Genomic DNA, 18534 nt, shown 5'->3' on the forward strand with positions numbered 1-18534 from the left:
AGAGGGATGTAATAGCTATTTTAGGAAGAACAACTAGAAAGATGAAGATTCTTCAGGATGTCAGACAAGCGACCAAAGCACATTTTTAAAATCATGAGTATACTTGAAAAGGTAGGTAGAGATTGATATAACTCTTTGCCTTTTCCAATACCAGAACATTAGTTCTAGTGTAAGACTAGAAGGTGGCATGTGCAAAACACAAGGAAATGAAGTTAAGCTCTGAAACTCTTCATCACAAGATATTGTGGTAGCTGCAGAAGTGTGTGGGTTTGCAAGGTCTTTCATGAAGGAACAGTCTGGTTTGGACTGTTAAATACACGGATGTGATCTCTGGCTCCAGAAGCCCTTGAACTACACAGAAGTGGAAGCTGGAAAACCTCTGTCCTGACCAGGTATGGCTCTTACGTGCGTCTGAGAATGCACAGAAGTCAGATCTGGGGTTTTCATCCTGGTGAAGTGGAAGCTGAAAGGAAATATTACTGTAATCTAAAAAATACATAGTGGTAGTAGACACAGAAGAGAAGGAAGGACTTTAAGCTCAAGGACAGTGGAAATCAAAGTTGCTGGAAATCCATCAGCAGGAGTGGGAGACTCTGGGAGAAGCTCTAGTTCAGTGTAATGGAAATGAAATAGGATAAGGGAACCCCAAATACCCTTATGCTGACTGTGGAATGCTGAAGGGATGGGGTAGAGCAGAAAGCTGTTCAAGAAATAACTGCAGTATTTAGGAATAGGTTTTTAGGGATTAGAAACAGATAGGGGTTATGTGAGCAGTGGTGAGTGATTAGCCTTTTCAAGAGGTCTGTATTAGCATTTCCAAGTCAGAGTAGTAAGTAATCCCAAGTTTCTTTCTTAAACTAGGCTTAAACTGATGTTAAAGAGTAACTAAAATATATGGGTAGAGCTCTATGAAGAGTTAGTTTTGCAGGGGTTTGTGGGGACTAACAGTTTTTGATTCCTCACTTGTGAATTTTCCATTTACCAGTTTTCACACAGATTGCTTTCCTGGCAGCCTGTCAATGGGCAGTGTGTCTTGTCAAGCCAGAACAAGGAACTCTGATAGATGGAGGTGAATGACAGTAGGTACAAGTTAGCAAAGTGCTGGGTTCTTGTGCTCCTGGAACAGGCTTGTTTGCAGAACTGCTGCCCCAGGAGTCTCTGTGCAGGCTTGTTGCAAGATGGCGACTTGCATCATTAAACCAGAAAGTTGAGATCTAAAAGGCTAGATCCTGAAGAGCTTCCAGAGCTGGGTAAGACAACTGATCTGTTTCTGTTCAGTGGCCTGTGAAACTATCACACTTGATAGTGTTGTGTTAGTATGGAAGCAGTACAATGATAAAATTGCTTCTGCAGTAAACTGAAAAACAGTTAACTGTTTGCAGTTACCCTAGGAACATCTAAAAGTTAACTCTTGCTGCTGAGAGCTTTTGAGACTATTCACCATGTGCGTAGCTCAAGGTGGAAAAGACTCTTTTGGCATGTCAGTCTGACTTCCTATAAAACAATCAGATACTTCACTTATAGACTTTTCTTTTCCCCTGGCTGAATATTTTTCACAAAAGCTGAAATTTCCCAGTCACAAAGTATCTTACAGATTTCTTTTATGAAGGAAAGTGTTCGACCCAGTTGCTAAAGCTTCCAGAGTGTGCCTGATGTCAGCAGTACAGTTTCTTCAATGCAGTATTCTGCTGCGTAGTTTTAAAACTATTATAAGAAGAAACAGTGGGACAGTAATAAAATTCTTAGGATTATTTTGCTAGGAATTATTTGGTTTAAAATGTTGAAGACTTTTATTTTGAGCTATGGTGACTGGAACGATCTTCACATATCATCAGATATAATCCCTTGTTGCAGCCGTGTAAATCTTTCATAAACAAATCATAATACATTTTAAGGTTTCTTTAGTCTCTGCTAGGTCAACCGGAAAGCTGTCCCAGAAATTCCTTTCTCTGTTGGTTAAACCTCTAATATGATATAGCTTATGCATACTTTAATGTTGGCATGAGAATAACTTAAATAGATTCTTCACTTTCCTTGTGCTTCTCCTTTCCCTAGTCCCACCGGACGACCTTCTTTGTCTTCGTTTTGCAGCTAAACAAACCAAGTTCTCTCAGTTTCCTCCTGTGCAGTAGGGCTGCATTTTCCTTGGCTATCTTAATAGTCCTTGTCTACATGTATTTTAGCTTGGAGAGCTAGCTAGCTTCCACAAATGTTTTTGCCTACATCAAGGATTTATTGCACACCCATAGCTTTGAAGCATATTCTTACATCCTAGGGGTTTGAACAAAAGAATGGAAAGCCAGGGCAGTAAACAAGACATGCGGTCTCCGGCTGTCTTGTGCCATTTGCTCAGGGTGGATTCATCAGTCGTAGGCAGTTTGAAAACCATAACTCATTTCCTCTGTTTGCTTCAGTCAGTTCTCTAATCTCGTGTCCATTAAGAGTTATCTCTGAATAATGAATGGAGAATCCATTAAGAAGGGGAAAGGGCAAATATAGTACTTATTTAAAAAAAAAGGCGGGGGGGGGGGGGGAACACTCCAGGTTCTTTGCTTTTTCCCTCTCCAGCTTTATTTTCATCCATTAGCTTAGCTTCAGTTGCCAGAAAAAACACTGGAGGAGTTAACTAAGCAAGTTAGTTGTAGGCGCATAGGACGTGACAAGCAATGAGTAACAACTAAGTGTTGCCAATGCCAAGTTTTGTAAAATCAGTCTGAATTCTTACTGTGATGGCTACTGGCATTGTCAAGAGGGGAGAAACAACAGATGCTGTATGTCTTGATGTTTTTGGTAAGGCTTTTTTGACACTGTCCTGCTTGATATGAGCAAGTTAGGGGGAAGTGATTTAGGTGAAGATGCTATCAAGTAGATACAAAACTCATGGTGAGGGAAAATAAACTATGTGTGAGTAAGAGTGCTGTTGAGATATTTTGCAGGAGTCTGTCTTGAGTTTCATGGTAGGCAATGTTTTCTTTAACAGTTGGGATAAGGGAATAGAGAGTATGGTTATTGTATTTAAGCTAAGCAGGAAAAGATGAAGTTGCAAAGTATAAATTGTGTAGAGGACTGGATTATAATTCAGATTGCTTTTGACCGATTGGAGAAATGTCATTGAAAAAAGTCCTGTGAAATTCAGTAGAGGCAAATGCAAAGTTAGCAAGTTCAGTATGTATAATCAATTACTCAAATATCAGAAAAATCTGCTTAATTATGAGGAAAGGGAGTGGGTTGCATAAACAGGCATGCCCAAGTCTTCTAGCAAATATTCCTGTATGAGGCTGGTAAGTTGGAGTATTGTCCTGGTTTTTGCTTAGACATGGGCAAATTGGAGGGAGTCCAGAGAGAGCAACAGGTGAGGCTATGTATCTTAGACGTTTGGCCAGTGAGTAAGGTCTAAAGAACTTGAGGTGGCTTGAGAAAATTCAGAGAAGGTGCAAGAGCTGTGTTTGAGTATGCAAAATTAGTTGTAGAAAGAAGGGAAAGTAACTCCTCTAGTTACCTATGAAAGGTAAAACAAGGATTGACGGCCTTAATTTGCACTAAGGAAGACCCAAGTGTGCCATCAGGAGACACTTCCAAATGGGACAGAAGGGAGATGAGTGAGGGGGATTCAAGCCAGCAATCGTCAGAGGTCTCCAGCAGAAGATCAGGCATCTTTCAGGAATAATGTGGGTATCCCTCAACATTTTGTAGAGCCAGGGAATGGACTAGATGGCCTCTTGGGGCTACTGCCAGCGAGCCAGACCTCTGTGCAACATGGCCTGTCAGAACATCTCTGAACAAAGTGGTGCTTGGGTTTAGGACCTGCCCGTGTTTCTCCTCCTCTGCTCTTTGCCCTCTTCTTGGTGTTTGTCATCTCCTAGGAGAAGATAAAATCTCAGGAGCAGTCAGCCTCAAAACTGTGATCCTGGAGTCTAAGCCAAACAGATCAGAGCTGATAAAACTCTTTGAGAAGAAACTTTGTAGAGCATTTCCCCTGCATCTCAGAAACTTTTCCTCCATGCCATTTTCAGATTTCAAGGCTTTTCATTTACTTCCCATTGGCCAACTGATACTTGGCCAGAAATCTGACGTGTGCTTAAACAAATTGATTTGGCAATTACAGTAAGCATTTTTTGGTTCATCTGTAGGTGGTGGGGTGGTGGGGAGAGGTGAGTTTTCACAGGACTCTGTGCCTGGCAGTATCCATGTTCTGCCAAGGCATTTACTGTAACCTCAGGAACAGCTGACAGGGAAATGAGTTGAACTAGTTCAACTGCAGTCCATCATCTTTTCTGAGATTACTCGTTTGTGAGCAAGGAAATGTGGATCTGTGGGTTGAGGGGGAACACTGTATCTTTCTGAAGATGGTTAGGGAATGTGTAATCTCAATTTAGACCGGTTTAAATTTGGAGACACCTTTGATTCTACCTTGTCATAGAATCATCAAATCATAGAATGGTTTGGGTTGAAGGGGACCATTAAAGGTCCATCTAGTCCAACTCCTCTGCCATAAGCAGGGACATCTTCAACCGGATCAGGTTGCTCAGAGCCCCGTCCAACCTGACCTTGAATGGTTCCAGGGATGGGGCATCTACAACCTCGCTGGGCAACCTGGGGTGGCCAGTGTTTCACCACCCTCAGCGTAAACAATCTCTTCCTTATATCTAGTCTGAATCTCCCCTGTTTTAGTTTAAAGCCATTACCCCTTGTCCTTTCACTACAAGCCCTACTAAAAAGTCTGTCCCCATCTTTCTGCTAAGCCCCCTTTAAGTATTGAAAGGCCGCTATAAGGTCTCCCCAGAGCCTTCTCTTCTCCAGGCTGAACAACCCCAACTCTCTCAGCCTGTCCTCATAGCAGAGGTGCTCCAGCCCTCGGATCATTTTTGTGACCTCCTCTGGACCTGCTCCAACAGGTCCATGTCTTTCTTGTGTGAATAGTGTCACTGAAAACTGTCTGTAAACATGTAATCTGTTAGGTTTACGTCCTCCAAAAGACACTGTAGAATATGCGATTAACTACCAATTCTCAATGTAGTGGCAAGCAGGTTTGTTTAACCAAATCTCATGCATTCCATCAAAGATGTCAGAATGAGATGGGAATATAAATAGTCATTAATCTTGCATGATCGATTTTCAGCATATTGCTTATAGGAAGCAGCAATTTAATGTTACAGTACATGTCCTAGTTTTTTTTTTTTTTTTTTATACACTTTGATCTAAAATTTCAGGAATATACATTTGTAAGGCCAACTTAAAGCTTTATAAAACTGATCTGAAAACAAAATTCCTCTCAGTGTTAAGTCTGAGTTCCAGAAAATGTTGAGTGATCGTCTTCGTGGCTGCTCAGCAGCTGCTGAAATGGAAAAGAATCTTCTCAGGCATAGTGGTGGTGTTGACTGGATAATTGGGTCAGGTCATTGCTGGTTACAGTTCCAGACTCTCCTGTCTTTGACAGTGGCACTGCTAAACAACCTACAACATTTTGGGAACTTCCTACAGAAACATGAGTACTGAGTCAGCTGGGTTTGTGCCATGTCTAATCAGGCTGGTCAGTGGTTATGGTATGTAACTTAAAAATTGTAGATGGAGTTTTAAAGTGGCTTATTTTTATGTTCATTTGGGAAAAACTGGTCAGTAACAGGAGAGGGTGTCTGGGACAGTGACGTTTCTGGGGTTATTCAGATGCTCGCACTGCTGGAGCTCACAGTCCTGTCAAAGTGTTCGTAGAAGATTTCTTGCTCCTGTTTTCATGCTGTCTGCTACTGGCTTCCACAGAGGCTCAGAAGTCTTTGAGACGCTTCCTGAGATATGAGACTTGGCAATAACAGTTTCTCCTTTTGGGTGCAAGTTTCAAGTTGTCAATAAAAATACAAAGTCTAAAATGAACTAATTTCTACCATGACTTGATACTGGGTTTACTTATTGTGGTAGTATACCAGAAGACATACTGCAACCTACCACTTTGCTGTTCAACAGATAGCTTCATCTTCTTGACACCTTAGTCCTGTAAGCCCTGTTAAGCAGACCAGTGTCTTTTGTCTCTGTCATAGTTGACTCTGAAATGTGGTTTTAAAAAAACAATCGCCTGTAAAATAAAATCCAAAAGAGAAGCTTCAAGCCCTATGTTTCTGTATCCTCATGAGCCTGGCTTGCTGAAGCTTGCCCTTTTTGTTCTCTGAGTGTTCAGCTACATCTGGGAGGGAGTGGGGCTTCCTTGAAGCTGCTGCTGATGCACATTGGAGTGTGTCCTACTGCTCTTCAAAAACATTGCACATCCCTTGGTAGTAGTGCAATAGAGCATGTGCTGGGCCATGCACACTTGTCTGATAGATATACCATGCTGGTTTCTTTAGAGCGTGCCTCTGATATGTACTCTTGTCTGTTTTCCGCAGGGATACAGCAGGGCAGGAGCGATTTCACACTATCACCACCTCCTATTACAGAGGTGCCATGGGGATCATGCTAGTATATGACATCACCAATGCCAAGAGCTTTGAAAACATCAGCAAGTGGCTCAGAAACATAGATGAGGTGAGTAATGTTTGTAAAATTCTGGAATTGAGCTGTTTGTTGTGACCCATAGAGCATGTGATGAGTCCCACAGAACTCAGCTTCTGGATTGCAGCTTCTGCTTCTACCCTGGCAGAAGGTGTAAATTAACACAGGGGTTTGGGTTCTGGTTTTTGGCTGTCCTATGTTCTATGTTCCCTGCCTCAACCCTCCCTTCAACAATGGCGTGAAGGATCACAACACTACACAGGGGCTACTGGTGTCCTAAAATGTCAAACTTGTACATGAGCAAACTTTGGGCTGGGGAATACTTAGAGGTAAGGAATACATCTTCTGGACGCTGCAGTTTTCAGGAGGAGCTGCCACCACAAGGTGGTGTGCAGAGGAGCAACGCTAAGCCATAAGCTGTAGAGTAGCTGTAGAATATGTCACTCCTAGTACTAACCTATTTTATAAGGATGACTGTGTAAATCCTCGAAGATAATTAAATATGATCACCTCTGCTCCCTCAAAATTGATGAAATATTTGCAAGTTTATCATGGCTGTTGCAGGTAGTATGGCAAACTGCTGTTGTTGAATGTTGGCAAACTACTCAAACCTGCATAGCTGATTTGTATCCTTGTTAGATAAGGAGGCTAGGAGGATTTCAAGCAAGGACAAGTGAAGGAGAAGAAACTGATGTGGAAACATTTAGTGCCTGGATCCCCAAGAATTCATTCTCCTGGAGTTCTGAGATGTTAGAGTGGCACAACTGTTAGTTGTTGCTTTTGTTATGCTAGTCCCAAATGGAATAAATGTTTGGATTTTCCAGCTTCATTATTTTCCTAGAAAGCATGAAGACAGCCCTGTAGAACTGACTGTCAGCAGATGGGTGCTGTCAAGCATTGCTAGTTGAAGCACTGAAGCTGGTGAAAGGTTGTTAAAGAGCAAAAATGTGATATTGGGACTTTAATTTCCTAGCATGAGAAATGGGAAACTATACTGCTTATGGAAAGGTATGTGTTTTGGTGGCTACAGAAGGGAGGTTGGGGGGAGTTAAGGCAGCACAGGAAGAGACTCAGCAATGAGTTGAATGTAAACTTGAAACCAAGGCCTTTAGATTCTGCAGTTGCTTCATTTAAAAAATTCAGTAGTATCCAGGAAGTTGGGTAATGGATCTCATTCATACCATTGGTCTGAGTAGCAAGTGTTTTTGCTGACCTCATGTTTTTAAATCTGTGTCACACAAACCTCTGCATCTGATTTCAGGTGCATTGTGAAGGCTGCATGGTTACTGCAGTTTTATAAGGGACGTTTGACACCTTAGGAAGCTTTTTTTTTGTCATGGAAGAAGCTCGCTAACAGAGTGCATTTGCAGAAATGATGGGTGAAGTCATCCTCTGGGGTTCTAGATGCAGTGTTGAGGCTTCTCGCTGTGGCAGGTGTTACCCACTCACAGGATTATTGCAAATGATAGTTGTGAAGGGAATAACTAAGTGCTTTGGTTGTACGAGGAGTTAATATTGCCGAGGATATTCTCTCAAGGAGGAGGATTTTTAATAAGCAAGCTGCTGTTCTGAATTGCTGTTCTGTGCAAGGAGGCTCTTCTACAACATACTTAAGGCTTGATTTAGAAATAACCAGGAAACCTAGAGATGTTACACCTTCATCCCTGCTAAATACTTCATTATTTAAAGTTCGCACATTCTGCAGAGGTGTACCATGCCATGCACTTTCGCTTTAGGCTAGTAGGAATTAGTTGAGTTGCTCAAGTGCACAGTTTTCTGTGTTGGGGCTGGCTGTGTTTGAAAGAAGTCTGTTGCTGTGTAAGCAGTTTTGTGTGTGTGTATGAAAAGTTAAGATTTTTGGAGTCTTATTCTACATGGTATCTTAATCTTTGCTGTCTGGTTGCTCTTCCTCCTTGTGACCTGAAGGAAAAAAACTGTGGGTGATTTTCCTCAGGTTATTACTGTAAGCAGGAGTACTGGGTACGTGGATCTCTTGCCTCTCTAGTTCTATTAATAACGCTACAGTAAAGTAGTATTAAGGCTGTTGGAGTGAAAGTAAATTCAGATTAGACTTTCCCAGCAGCTTCTCATGGCAGGTTTCAAAGTACTTCCGTTATCCACTTAAGTGATGCTTTGTGCTGTGGCTGCTGGAACATTTCTGCTAGTCTGGTGGATGTCTTTGGCATGTTCTTTCCTTACTATGATGGATATTGGCAGTACTTCAATAACTGAAGAGCCAAGGTATTTTTGCTCATTCAGCATTCCTTGAGAAAGCATTGGCACTCGCTTTTGCCTTACAAAGGGGATTCCCTGTGTATGCGGTCCTCCTTTTCTTTGGATCCTGAGCATTGGTGTGGTGCTTGCTTCTGTTTTCCCTTTGCAGTGTCCTGGTTTACGGGCGCTTGGTATACAGTCTGCGTTCTGTTTCACTGCATGAGTTTCTCAACTTCTGTGTGAAGTACTTCACAGATAGAGCTAAGGCACAAAGCTGACATGCAGTCTTGTTCTGATGACTGCGACATCTGAGGAACAGCATGATGCTGGAGAGTTGTAATTTCCTTTTGTTAGTTAACTTGGTAACACCTCTAAAAAAAAAATTACAAGCAAAAGCGTTTTTTACTAACTTGGTTATTTGGCTTTGTGGTTGTTGAAAGCGTAGTAGTTGCAATTGTTAAGGAGACTTACCTGTCTACAATAAAACTATGCAAAGAACCCTTTAAACACCAAAAAAGTAGTAGTGTCTGCTGAAGCCGCTCCAGTGCATGAAGCTTGATTGTTGGCACATGTGGACGTGGGTGCTTCTTGTCCTGTGATGTTTTGTAGGATCATTTCTGTAATGTGCTTGTCTAGTCCACATAAAACCTGACACCTCTAAGTGCCAGGCAGGAAGTTGATTCTTTTCCTACGTCACTGAATGCAAACTAACAAAGATTTGGTAGGCAAGTGTCATTAACTAGAAGGATCTGGGTGGCAGAACAGCACTTAGTCCTTTTCAGAAAGGAAGACTTCACACTTAAAACTTCAGAAATAAAAAGGAAGGGGGAAAATAACAGGCATTGGGATGGTGATAGAGCTGTCAAACCTGTAGCTGTTGTCTCATTCCACTTCCATGTTATATAAGCAACTTAATCTAAAGGCACTGTCTGAAGAATGATTTTTGGCAGTCTTTGTTACAACTCAGGAAAGTGCAGGACACAAAGACCCGTAAATGTTTGCCTGGACTTCAAACAGCCTGGAAGTACAAAAGTGAAGTAGATATTTACTGCTTGTTGGGGAGACATGTAAACCTGTCTCTTGTCTCATTTTAGCATGCCAATGAAGATGTGGAGAGGATGCTGTTAGGAAACAAGTGTGACATGGAAGATAAGAGAGTTGTCCCTAAAGCAAAAGGTGAACAGGTAAGTGTCAGACAAAAACTTGCTTATCAAAGTAATCAAATCAGTGCCAAGACTTCCCTCCGTCTCCAGGTGGTTGAGATGCCACAACAGGATGTGCCAGGGAACGAACAAGGTAGCTGGATTTGCTAATGGTTTGTAAGTCTAGGGAATGTTTTCTCAGAAGCCACATTGCAAACAACTGCCATGAATGGAATGAGTTCAGCTGCACTTTCTGCTTGCTTTGACACCAAAGGATGCCTGAAGATTTTTAGTTAAGTTACTTACCGTGTGACAGGCTTGTATGGTATCTGTTGTCTTATGTTCAGACATTGACTTGTGATTTAATACACTTTAATTGCTGTTTCTGAACCATTAAGTTCCGAATCTTCTTTTGTGACACTTTGCCTAGCTAGTACTTCTGATGCCTGCTACGGCTGAAAATATATTCAATGCTTATAAATGCTGCTAGTCCTGAAGTTAGAGCAGCACCAATTGAATAACTCTGCAGTAATGCTAATCTTCTTCTTTCTTTTTTGGTTTAGATTGCTAGGGAGCATGGTATTAGGTTTTTCGAAACTAGTGCAAAAGCAAATATAAACATTGAGAAGGCATTCCTCACATTAGCAGAAGACATTCTTCGAAAGGTAGGTGCTTACAAGATTAGTTGGAAAAAAATACCCTAAAATTTCAGCTCCTATTGCTTTTGACGTTTACCTGAATTGTTGCAGCTTTTGACTTTGGCATGCTAAGACAAACCAGTCCCTGAAGGAGGAGTATTGTACATCTAAAGCTTCTAAGCTTCTAAAGTTTGTTTGATGTTTCATTATTGTAGAGGTACCATGTGGAGTGAGTAGTATACATCAGAGAGTGAAGGCACGTAAGCTTGTAGTTGTTTGGCCCTTAAACTCATGGTTATGTTGTACGTGTGCTTGGAATTAAAACACTTCAGCTGGCATAGAAGAGAATTGTCCTCTCCCTGCCACCATCTCCATCAATATGCAACACTGTCTAAAAACTCTTGAGTGGCTGTTGGGAAGAGTTTAGATGTGGTTGATAGAACAGATGAACGAGCTCTGTCACTTCCTACCTTGTTTCCAATGATTAGCCTTCTCGGCCTCTGCATTTCATTGGAGGCTTTATTGGATGCTTGTATTGCAACCGAGAGAAGAATGTGGATCACCAGTTCACCCTGGTGGCTGGTTCCCCTTCCTGAAACATACAGTATACCATAAAGATGGTTATCTTGTCCGTGGCCTGTACCCAAATCTTTGTATGCTCAGAGCTACAGGGTACTGCTGTGCTTGTATCCCCGATATCTTTCATGACTAGAATATGCATCAGTTTCCAAGAGCTGCCACTGTTGTGTTGCAGGATTGAGCTGGGCTGGATACGTGGGAGGCTCCAGGGCTGGTTCCAGTTAGGTGATGTATTCCCATGGCCAAGGGCTTGATTTACACAGTAACCCCTGTGCTACCACGTTCCTGCTTACGATCAGGTCATGACTCTCCAGCGCTGAAGCTCTGTGGAGCTCAAGAGACGTGGGTCGGCCAACTCTAGCACATGTGCTTTTGCCCCTAAACGAATGACCCTGTGTGTTTTTTCTGTGCTCCAGCTTAGTGGTAGGGGCTGCCCTGTATTGAGACTGCCTCCATCAATGTCTTCCACCGCTCTCCTGCATGCATGCTATTGATAATGTCATCCGAGTTAATTGGTTAGAAATTGAGTGCGATGTCAATGCTGAATCTTTTCACAACCCTTTTAAATACACATCTGCTCAACAATGTCTGGTTCGCTGTTGTAGTTCTGAGTTGTTTCTTAATCAGTTTTTGACAAGCTTTATGTGAGAAATGGGATGAAAATCCCTGGCCTTTTGTAAACAGGAGGTCAGGCTAGCAACTCTTACTGAGCCTTTTGACCTTTAAATTTTTATTTTGGGCCTCAGTGTATTTATCCAAAGAACAGGGGGGTTTGCTTTTGCAAGGCTGTGACAAAGAGAATAAGAAAAGGAATATAGAGACTAAACTGCAGTATTTTCATGAATGCTTAGGTTAGTTTCTAAACAGCTGAAAGTAGATGTTAGCATCTGATCAAAACCACTTGACTTTGATTTTTGCTTTGGTCTAACCAAGTTTACATCCCGTGACGCAGACGAGCCTGTTTTGTCCGCTGTCTTGGAAACTGGTGTCCTGGTTGACTGGAAGGCAGATGCTTTTGAACAACCCCTCTTTATCCATAAAATACTGTGTGGTTTTTTAAGGTCATTAGTTCACATAATTTAACTTCAGCTTGTGTTAGTTGTACGCTGTGATTTACTTACTCCACCAAAGTCTAAGTGTCAGTTCTAAGAGCAGGATCTAGAAATAGGTTTAGTTTACTTTGGGATGGTCCATGTTCAAAAGTTGGTTGGTTGGTTGGTTGTTCCCCCGCTCCTGCCCCCAGCTTTCCAGTTGTTTGTTTAAAACAAAACAAACAAAAAAATCCCCTTAAATTGGTTTTGCATACTTTTGCTGGAGGGGGGAGGAGGATTCCCTATGTTTCTGTGGAGCTCTTTGTCCATAGTTTATTGATAATATTATTTGGTGATGTAAGTCTCTTTGTAAGCCGCTATCTCTTCAGCTCTGAATACTTTATTTCAGAATATCTCACGAGTCATCTAACTCTTTTTACTTGTCTCATTGCAGACCCCTGTAAAAGAGCCCAACAGTGAAAATGTAGATATCAGCAGTGGAGGTGGGGTGACAGGCTGGAAGAGCAAGTGTTGCTGAACGTTCTCCTATATCACCAATCGCCATCCACCGCCCCTTTTTTCTCGCTGCAAAACAAACCACTCTGCCCGTTTTTAACCTTAAACCAATTTTGTTCCTCATCTTAACAAGCTCCTGTCTCCCTTTGTTTTTCCGTTTAGGACAGCTTGCGTACTATAATTTTCTCAACAACATGTATAGGAAAATCATCTCCGTGACTTCATTTTTTAATGTACCTGCTCAACTTACCACTATGTTTTGGTTGTATTATAGTCCCGTTCCTCCTGACATTAAAACATATAGCAATCATATTCAACTCTATTCTGCAAATTGTATAAGAATAAAAGTTAGAATTAACAATTTATTTTGTACAACAGTGGAATTTTCTGTCATGGATAATGTGCTTGAGTCACCATATTCTCTAGATGCATCAGCAAAAGAGCCAGGAAAACACTCATTTTCGCCTTGAGTCTGTGAATGGGGTTTATTTTGTCCTGTGCCTTATGTGGAAAGGAACTTTTGTTTTCTTTTTTTTTCTTTTCTTTTCTTCTGGTGGAAGCATGTGCAGGAGACGTACCATCCATACTTGACCATTTTAAAATACTGAACTCTTTTGTGATTGCTTTCTGTAATTGTTGGTGTAATGCATCGAGGACAAAGGGTGGTGCAAAAAAAAAAAAATAACTACATTTAATCTGCTGTGTCTCCTTTTTGGTGATCTAGCCATTCAGAACTGTTCCTGCTGCCATTTTTTTTTTCCTCACTTGCGGCTCTTTCCTTTTGCCTGCATGCTGCTTTTATTTGCATTTCTTCATGGTGTGATGTGTTAATTAAAAGGATGGCAACGTGGTATGTTTGCCAAAAATTTAATACAAAGCACTGATTTAGCTTTCAAGGTAAAAATGTTGAAGATACCTACTAATTTCCCTCTAGCCAATGTCAGTTCACTAGTATATCTTCTCTCTCCTCCTGCATAGCCGTTGGGTTTTATGATATGGAAGAGTTATTTGCATGCACTAGTTTTTCTATGGAGGGTGATGTGGTTGTCTACTTTATGTGTATGAATATAACATGCAATTCCCAAACTGACAGCAGTTAACATGAACTTTTAAGTTCTCTCTTACTGTTAGCCGCTCCAACAAGTTGTTCAGTAGCCTAGCAAAAGGCTGAGTGAAACTAGATTTAAAAAAAAAAAAAAAGGAGAAAAAAAAAAAGTTGGCAGTTTAATTTATTACCTCCCTGAAAACTTTACATTTTCCAGTGTTAAAAGCTGAGTCATTGGTACTTGGGTCAGTCTTGCTCCCAGTCCGTGCTGTGGGAACGTGGTGGGTGATCCCAGCAGGGCTGCTCAGCCCCCCCCTGGGATTAACTTGCTTTTCCAGCTCGCCTTCTGCGTTGCCCCGGCCAGGCTCCGGTGTCACCGATGGCGTGGCTTAGTCGTTTCTGAAAGGAAGGGGGTTAAGGACTGCCAGTCTGACGTTGTCGACTGCTCCTGCCGAACCAGGCGTTCAGTCTGCGGGAGTGTTTGTACATTCACTTGCCTTGCATTTAAAATAACCACGTAGGAGAGCTGCTCCAGCCAAGGACAAAAAGATATTTTAAATAGATGCTTCTTCCCCCCCCGCCCCCAAGCCTCACATTCTCCTTTAAAGTTGGACAAGCTTGTGCCTCGCTCTTGTCCGCTTGAGTTTTGGACTGCCTTCGGTAAATAATGAAAGTAGTAAATAATGCTGATTTAATTTTAATGAAGTGATGGTGTTTTAACATTGAACTTCTAGTTTCGAACGGCTTCCCATGTAGTAACTTGACCGAGGTGTCTCCCTTTTCCTCTGTATTTTGGCATTTTGTCTCCGTGTGTGTTAACCCTTCCCAGTCGAGTGGCTGTTGGGGTCGGGCAGGACCCTGGGACTGGCGGATAAATCGGCACCGCTGCGTTTCTCATGTCCCGCGCCTGCCAGTCAGCGTTGTAAATAGAGTACGGCTACCTTTTGGTTAAATCTGCACTTTCTAACATTATCAAAAAGGGAAAAATGGAGAAATATACATCAAGGGTTTTTGGGTTTTTTTGTATAATCCTTGTTTTAAACGTGAGCTTTTTATTTGCTTCCAGGGGCTCGGCTCCCTCTGTGTAAATCCCTCGGGATCCTTTGTAGACGCTGTGTTCGTTGCAAGCCAACAGGTAGAGAACAGGCCACTCGCTGGTACTACTAGCTACCACCTCAGTTTCCTATTCTCCTTACCGAACTAATAAACTGAAATATTTCTAGACGGTCTACTTCTGTTCATATAAAAACCATGAATTTTAACCGCGTGGCTTGGCTTTGTTTTGTGTTGTGGAGTGCAAGGCCCAGCTGAGGAGGAGTGAGCAACAAGAGTCGATGCAGATGCTTTAAAAAAAAAAAAAAAAAAAGTAATAATAATCATGTTGGAGGAATTTGCAGTAACTTTATTTCTGCCGGTATCTAAACTTCCTGCTAGCTAGCAAACTAACTGCTTGTGAAACCTCTACTTGGAAGACACCCCCCTCCCCAGCCCTGTGTGTGGAATAAAGCCTAAGGCCAGCCTAGAAAAGGATGCGAAAGCAGCTTTCCCCGCGCCAGCTGCCCCGGTGCCGGCGGTGCCACCACAGAAGGGGGGGCTTTAGCCGACCCAGCCAGCAGAGGAAGACTCGGCGCTACCTTTTTGTCACGGCAAAAAATGTAATTTGATTAAATTGGTCATGCTAAACTAAAACCCGAGGTTGAATCTATCCTACAACTGGGTTAACCGCTTTCTCTTTAGTGCTTCGGCGCTGCCCGGGGGAGCTGCTGGTGCCGTGGCGGTGCGGGGCAGGGGTAAACGCGGTGCTTTGTGCTCTCGGACTCGGATGGTGGAAAAACAGCATCAACTTAAGGTCTAGGATTAATTCCCATGCCTACGATTTTTTACTTAATCTTTTAATATTTTTGCTACTCCACTCTGGCTTTTTATTTAAAACACATTCTTTTGTACCACTTACTGTATCAAATTGTATAAAAGATCACTGTCCCATTCTTGGTCATACCAAGAGCAAATAAAAGCTTTTATAAACTTGCATTGGTTACTTCCTCGGCCCCATTAAATTCCCTTTCGCCAAGCCTCGGCCGGGGCCCTGCGTGCCGGCAGGGAGCGGGCTGAGCACCGGCCCTGCTTGCGGCTGCCCCTCGGAGAAGGTGGGTGCCGGGGCTGGGACAAGACCCCCCCTGCCCCCCCAAGACTTTGGGCCAAAGAAAAGCTTTGCACCTGGGCTGTAGCTGCTCTTAGGGCAGCTGTGACCGCTTGGACACATGGATAAAGCCTGGAAGGTGCAAGCTGGTCTCTTACTTGGAAGAAGTTGTTTGGCTGGGGCTAGAGGTGCTCTTTTCTGTCCTTTTTTTTTTTACAGAAAAGCTTTAGGCTGTTGTTTTTCGAGGGCAGGATGGTGCTAAGTGCAACGGCGTGTCTGAGGCTGCCGGCATCTGCCCGCTCCTCCCGTGGAGCCTCCGTGGGCGGGGGTACACCTGGCTCTTGGGCCGGTGACCGCAGCACCCCGGGGACCCCCGGCTCCTTGGGGAGGACCTTTGCAAACCCGTTGAAGGAAAGCGGCCGTTTCGGCCCTTCCTTCTGCAGCCCCAGGTCGTGGTGTGGCTGCGAACTACAGGCGGCTTTTCCAGCTCTCCAAGAGCCCCCGCTGCCGGCTGTGTTTACGGCCGAGCCGATGTCCCTCTCCACCGAGCAGGATCCGATCGCCCTTGCCAGTTCCCTCTCCACAAGATCTCCTGCCTGGGGGGAGCGGGTGCCCCCCAGGGTCTCCCACAGCCTTCGGGTGCTCCTGGGTTGGGGACGTCACCCCCCTGCAAAGGCTGGGCGAGGGGCCTGTCCCCATCCCGCCATGGCATGGGATGGCAGAGCAGGGACGTGCTTCTCCTTCTTCCCTCCCGCTGCCATGGTGTCAGTAACCGGGAGAGGGTGTTTTTGTGCCGCTGTGGGTAATAAAGCTGCCGCTGAGGCTGCGAGAGCAGCCCCCGGATCCCCCTCGGAGGGGGACGAGGCCGTGGGGAGCAGCTCAACGATCCTGAATCCTTCCCATCCCCGGGGACTCGTCAGCGTTTTGTGGTGGGGCGGGAAGAATTCGTCCCAGGCCGAGTCACCTCGGCTGTCGATGCTGTCGCCAGGAGCCGGGGCCTCGAGCACGGCGGCAGGGCCCGGGGGCTCACGGCGTGGCAGCTCTGCACAGCCATCGCCACTGCGGTGGGGTTTGTGCGAGGGCTTCCCCGGGGGGCTCGGGGAGAGGGGACCCGGCAGGGACCGTCCCCCACGGACGCTGTCCGGCAGCTCTCGGTGTTCTGCTTGTCAGTGTCATCCTCGTCACTGTCTTGAGTCTTTCCCTGTCCTCCGCCTGCTGCTGTCCCTGCTCTGTCCTCATCTCTGCTCCATACCTGTCCCCACTCCTTCACATCCCTGCTCCCTTCACATCCCTGCTCCTTTCCTGTCCCTGCTCCCTTCCCATCCCCGCTCCTTCCACCCCTGCTCCTTCCCATCCCTGCTCCTTCCCTGTCCCTGCTCCTTCCCATCCCTGCTCCCTTCCCTGTCCCTGCTCCTTCCCTGTCCCTGCTCCTTCCCATCCCTGCTCCCTTCCCTGTCCCTGCTCCTTCCCTGTCCCTGCTCCTTCCCATCCCTGCTCCTTCCCTGTCCCTGCTCCTTCTCCACCCCTGCTCCTTCCCTGTCCCTGCTCCTCCATCCCATCCCTGCTCCCTTCCCATCCCTGCTCCCTCCCCATCCCTGCTCCTTCCCATCCCTGCTCCTTCCCTGTCCCTGCTCCTTCCCCATCCCATCCCTGCTCCCTTCCCATCCCTGCTCCTTCCCTGTCCCTGCTCCTTCCCTGTCCCTGCTCCCTTCCCATCCCTGCTCCTTCCCTGTCCCTGCTCCTTCCCATCCCTGCTCTTTCCCATCCCTGCTCCTTCTCCATTCCTGCTCCCTTCCCCATCCCTGCTGATCCTGGCAAGTTTTTTGTGTGTCCCAACACATTCGGGCTTTGTCCCGGAGGACCCCGCTGCTGCTCCGACAGTGACCTTGGGTCCCCCCCCCCCCCCCCCCCCCGCTAACCCACACCAGGACCCCCACCCCTGCGCCGAGTCAGGCCCTCGAGGAGGGGTCGGGGTCTCTGGCACCCATCGCCGGGGGCTCTGGCAGCAGCTCGGGGGCGGGACGGACCCCAAACCGTAGCCGGTGCGCGATGCTGCTGAGCTCGGCCGGGGCTTTCCAGCCCCCCCGGCTGGCGGGGAGCGGGTCCCCAGCGCGAGGGGTGCGGGGACCCCCCCCGGGCCTGGTGTCCCCAGCTCAGGGGGGCCGTGAGTCCCCAGGGTGCGGGGGTCCCCGCTGCGGGTGATGGGGATGTCCCTGCCGGGGGGGGGGGGGGGGGGGGCTCCGTTTGCCGGTCCCACTCGTACCTCGGGTCTTCGCGGGGGGGCGTCGGGACGGGGGGGCTCGGGGTCCTCCGCCTTCCCCCCCCCGGCCCCCCGCAGCCCCCCCCGCGTCTCGGCCCTTCCATCCCCGGTGTCTCCTCGGGAAACCCCCCGCCAGGTCCCAGGGGCCGGATCCGGCGCGGGGGGGGGGCTCCTCACCCCCTTCCCTCGGCGGTCAAAGGCAGCCGACCCCCCCCCGGGCGAGCAGCGTCTCTTCCGGAGGGGCGCGGGCGGAGCCGCCCCCATCCCCGGGGGCTCCCTTCTGCATCCCCCCCCCGCCCCGGGAGCAGCCCCCCGCCTCGGGGGGGGGGGTGTCCCCGCCGGGGGGGGGGTGTGATGGTGAGGAGGGGGATGCCCACCCGCCTCCTCCTCCCCCCGCCTCTGGGGGGGTCCCCGCCTGCCGGGGCGGGCGGGCAGGAGGGGCCGGGGGCGGGCGGGGGGCGGCTCCCGGCTGCCCCGCTCCCCGCCGCC

General features: G+C 46.2%; 1 protein-coding gene across 1 annotated transcript in view; it reads left to right on the top strand.

Annotated features, from left to right (window-relative positions):
* Positions 1-15674, top strand: part of RAB10 (RAB10, member RAS oncogene family) — a 47094-nt gene extending 31420 nt beyond the window's left edge. The window contains exons 3-6 of the mRNA XM_030036863.2: positions 6375-6513; positions 9789-9878; positions 10400-10501; positions 12539-15674. Of these exons, the coding sequence (XP_029892723.1) occupies positions 6375-6513; positions 9789-9878; positions 10400-10501; positions 12539-12622 (415 nt within the window). The 3' untranslated portion in view covers positions 12623-15674. The remainder of the gene's footprint in view (positions 1-6374; positions 6514-9788; positions 9879-10399; positions 10502-12538) is intronic.
* Positions 15675-18534: the final 2860 nt, after the last annotated feature.

This window comes from Aquila chrysaetos, chromosome 15 (assembly GCF_900496995.4).
Source record: "Aquila chrysaetos chrysaetos chromosome 15, bAquChr1.4, whole genome shotgun sequence".
Taxonomy (NCBI): domain Eukaryota; kingdom Metazoa; phylum Chordata; class Aves; order Accipitriformes; family Accipitridae; genus Aquila; species Aquila chrysaetos.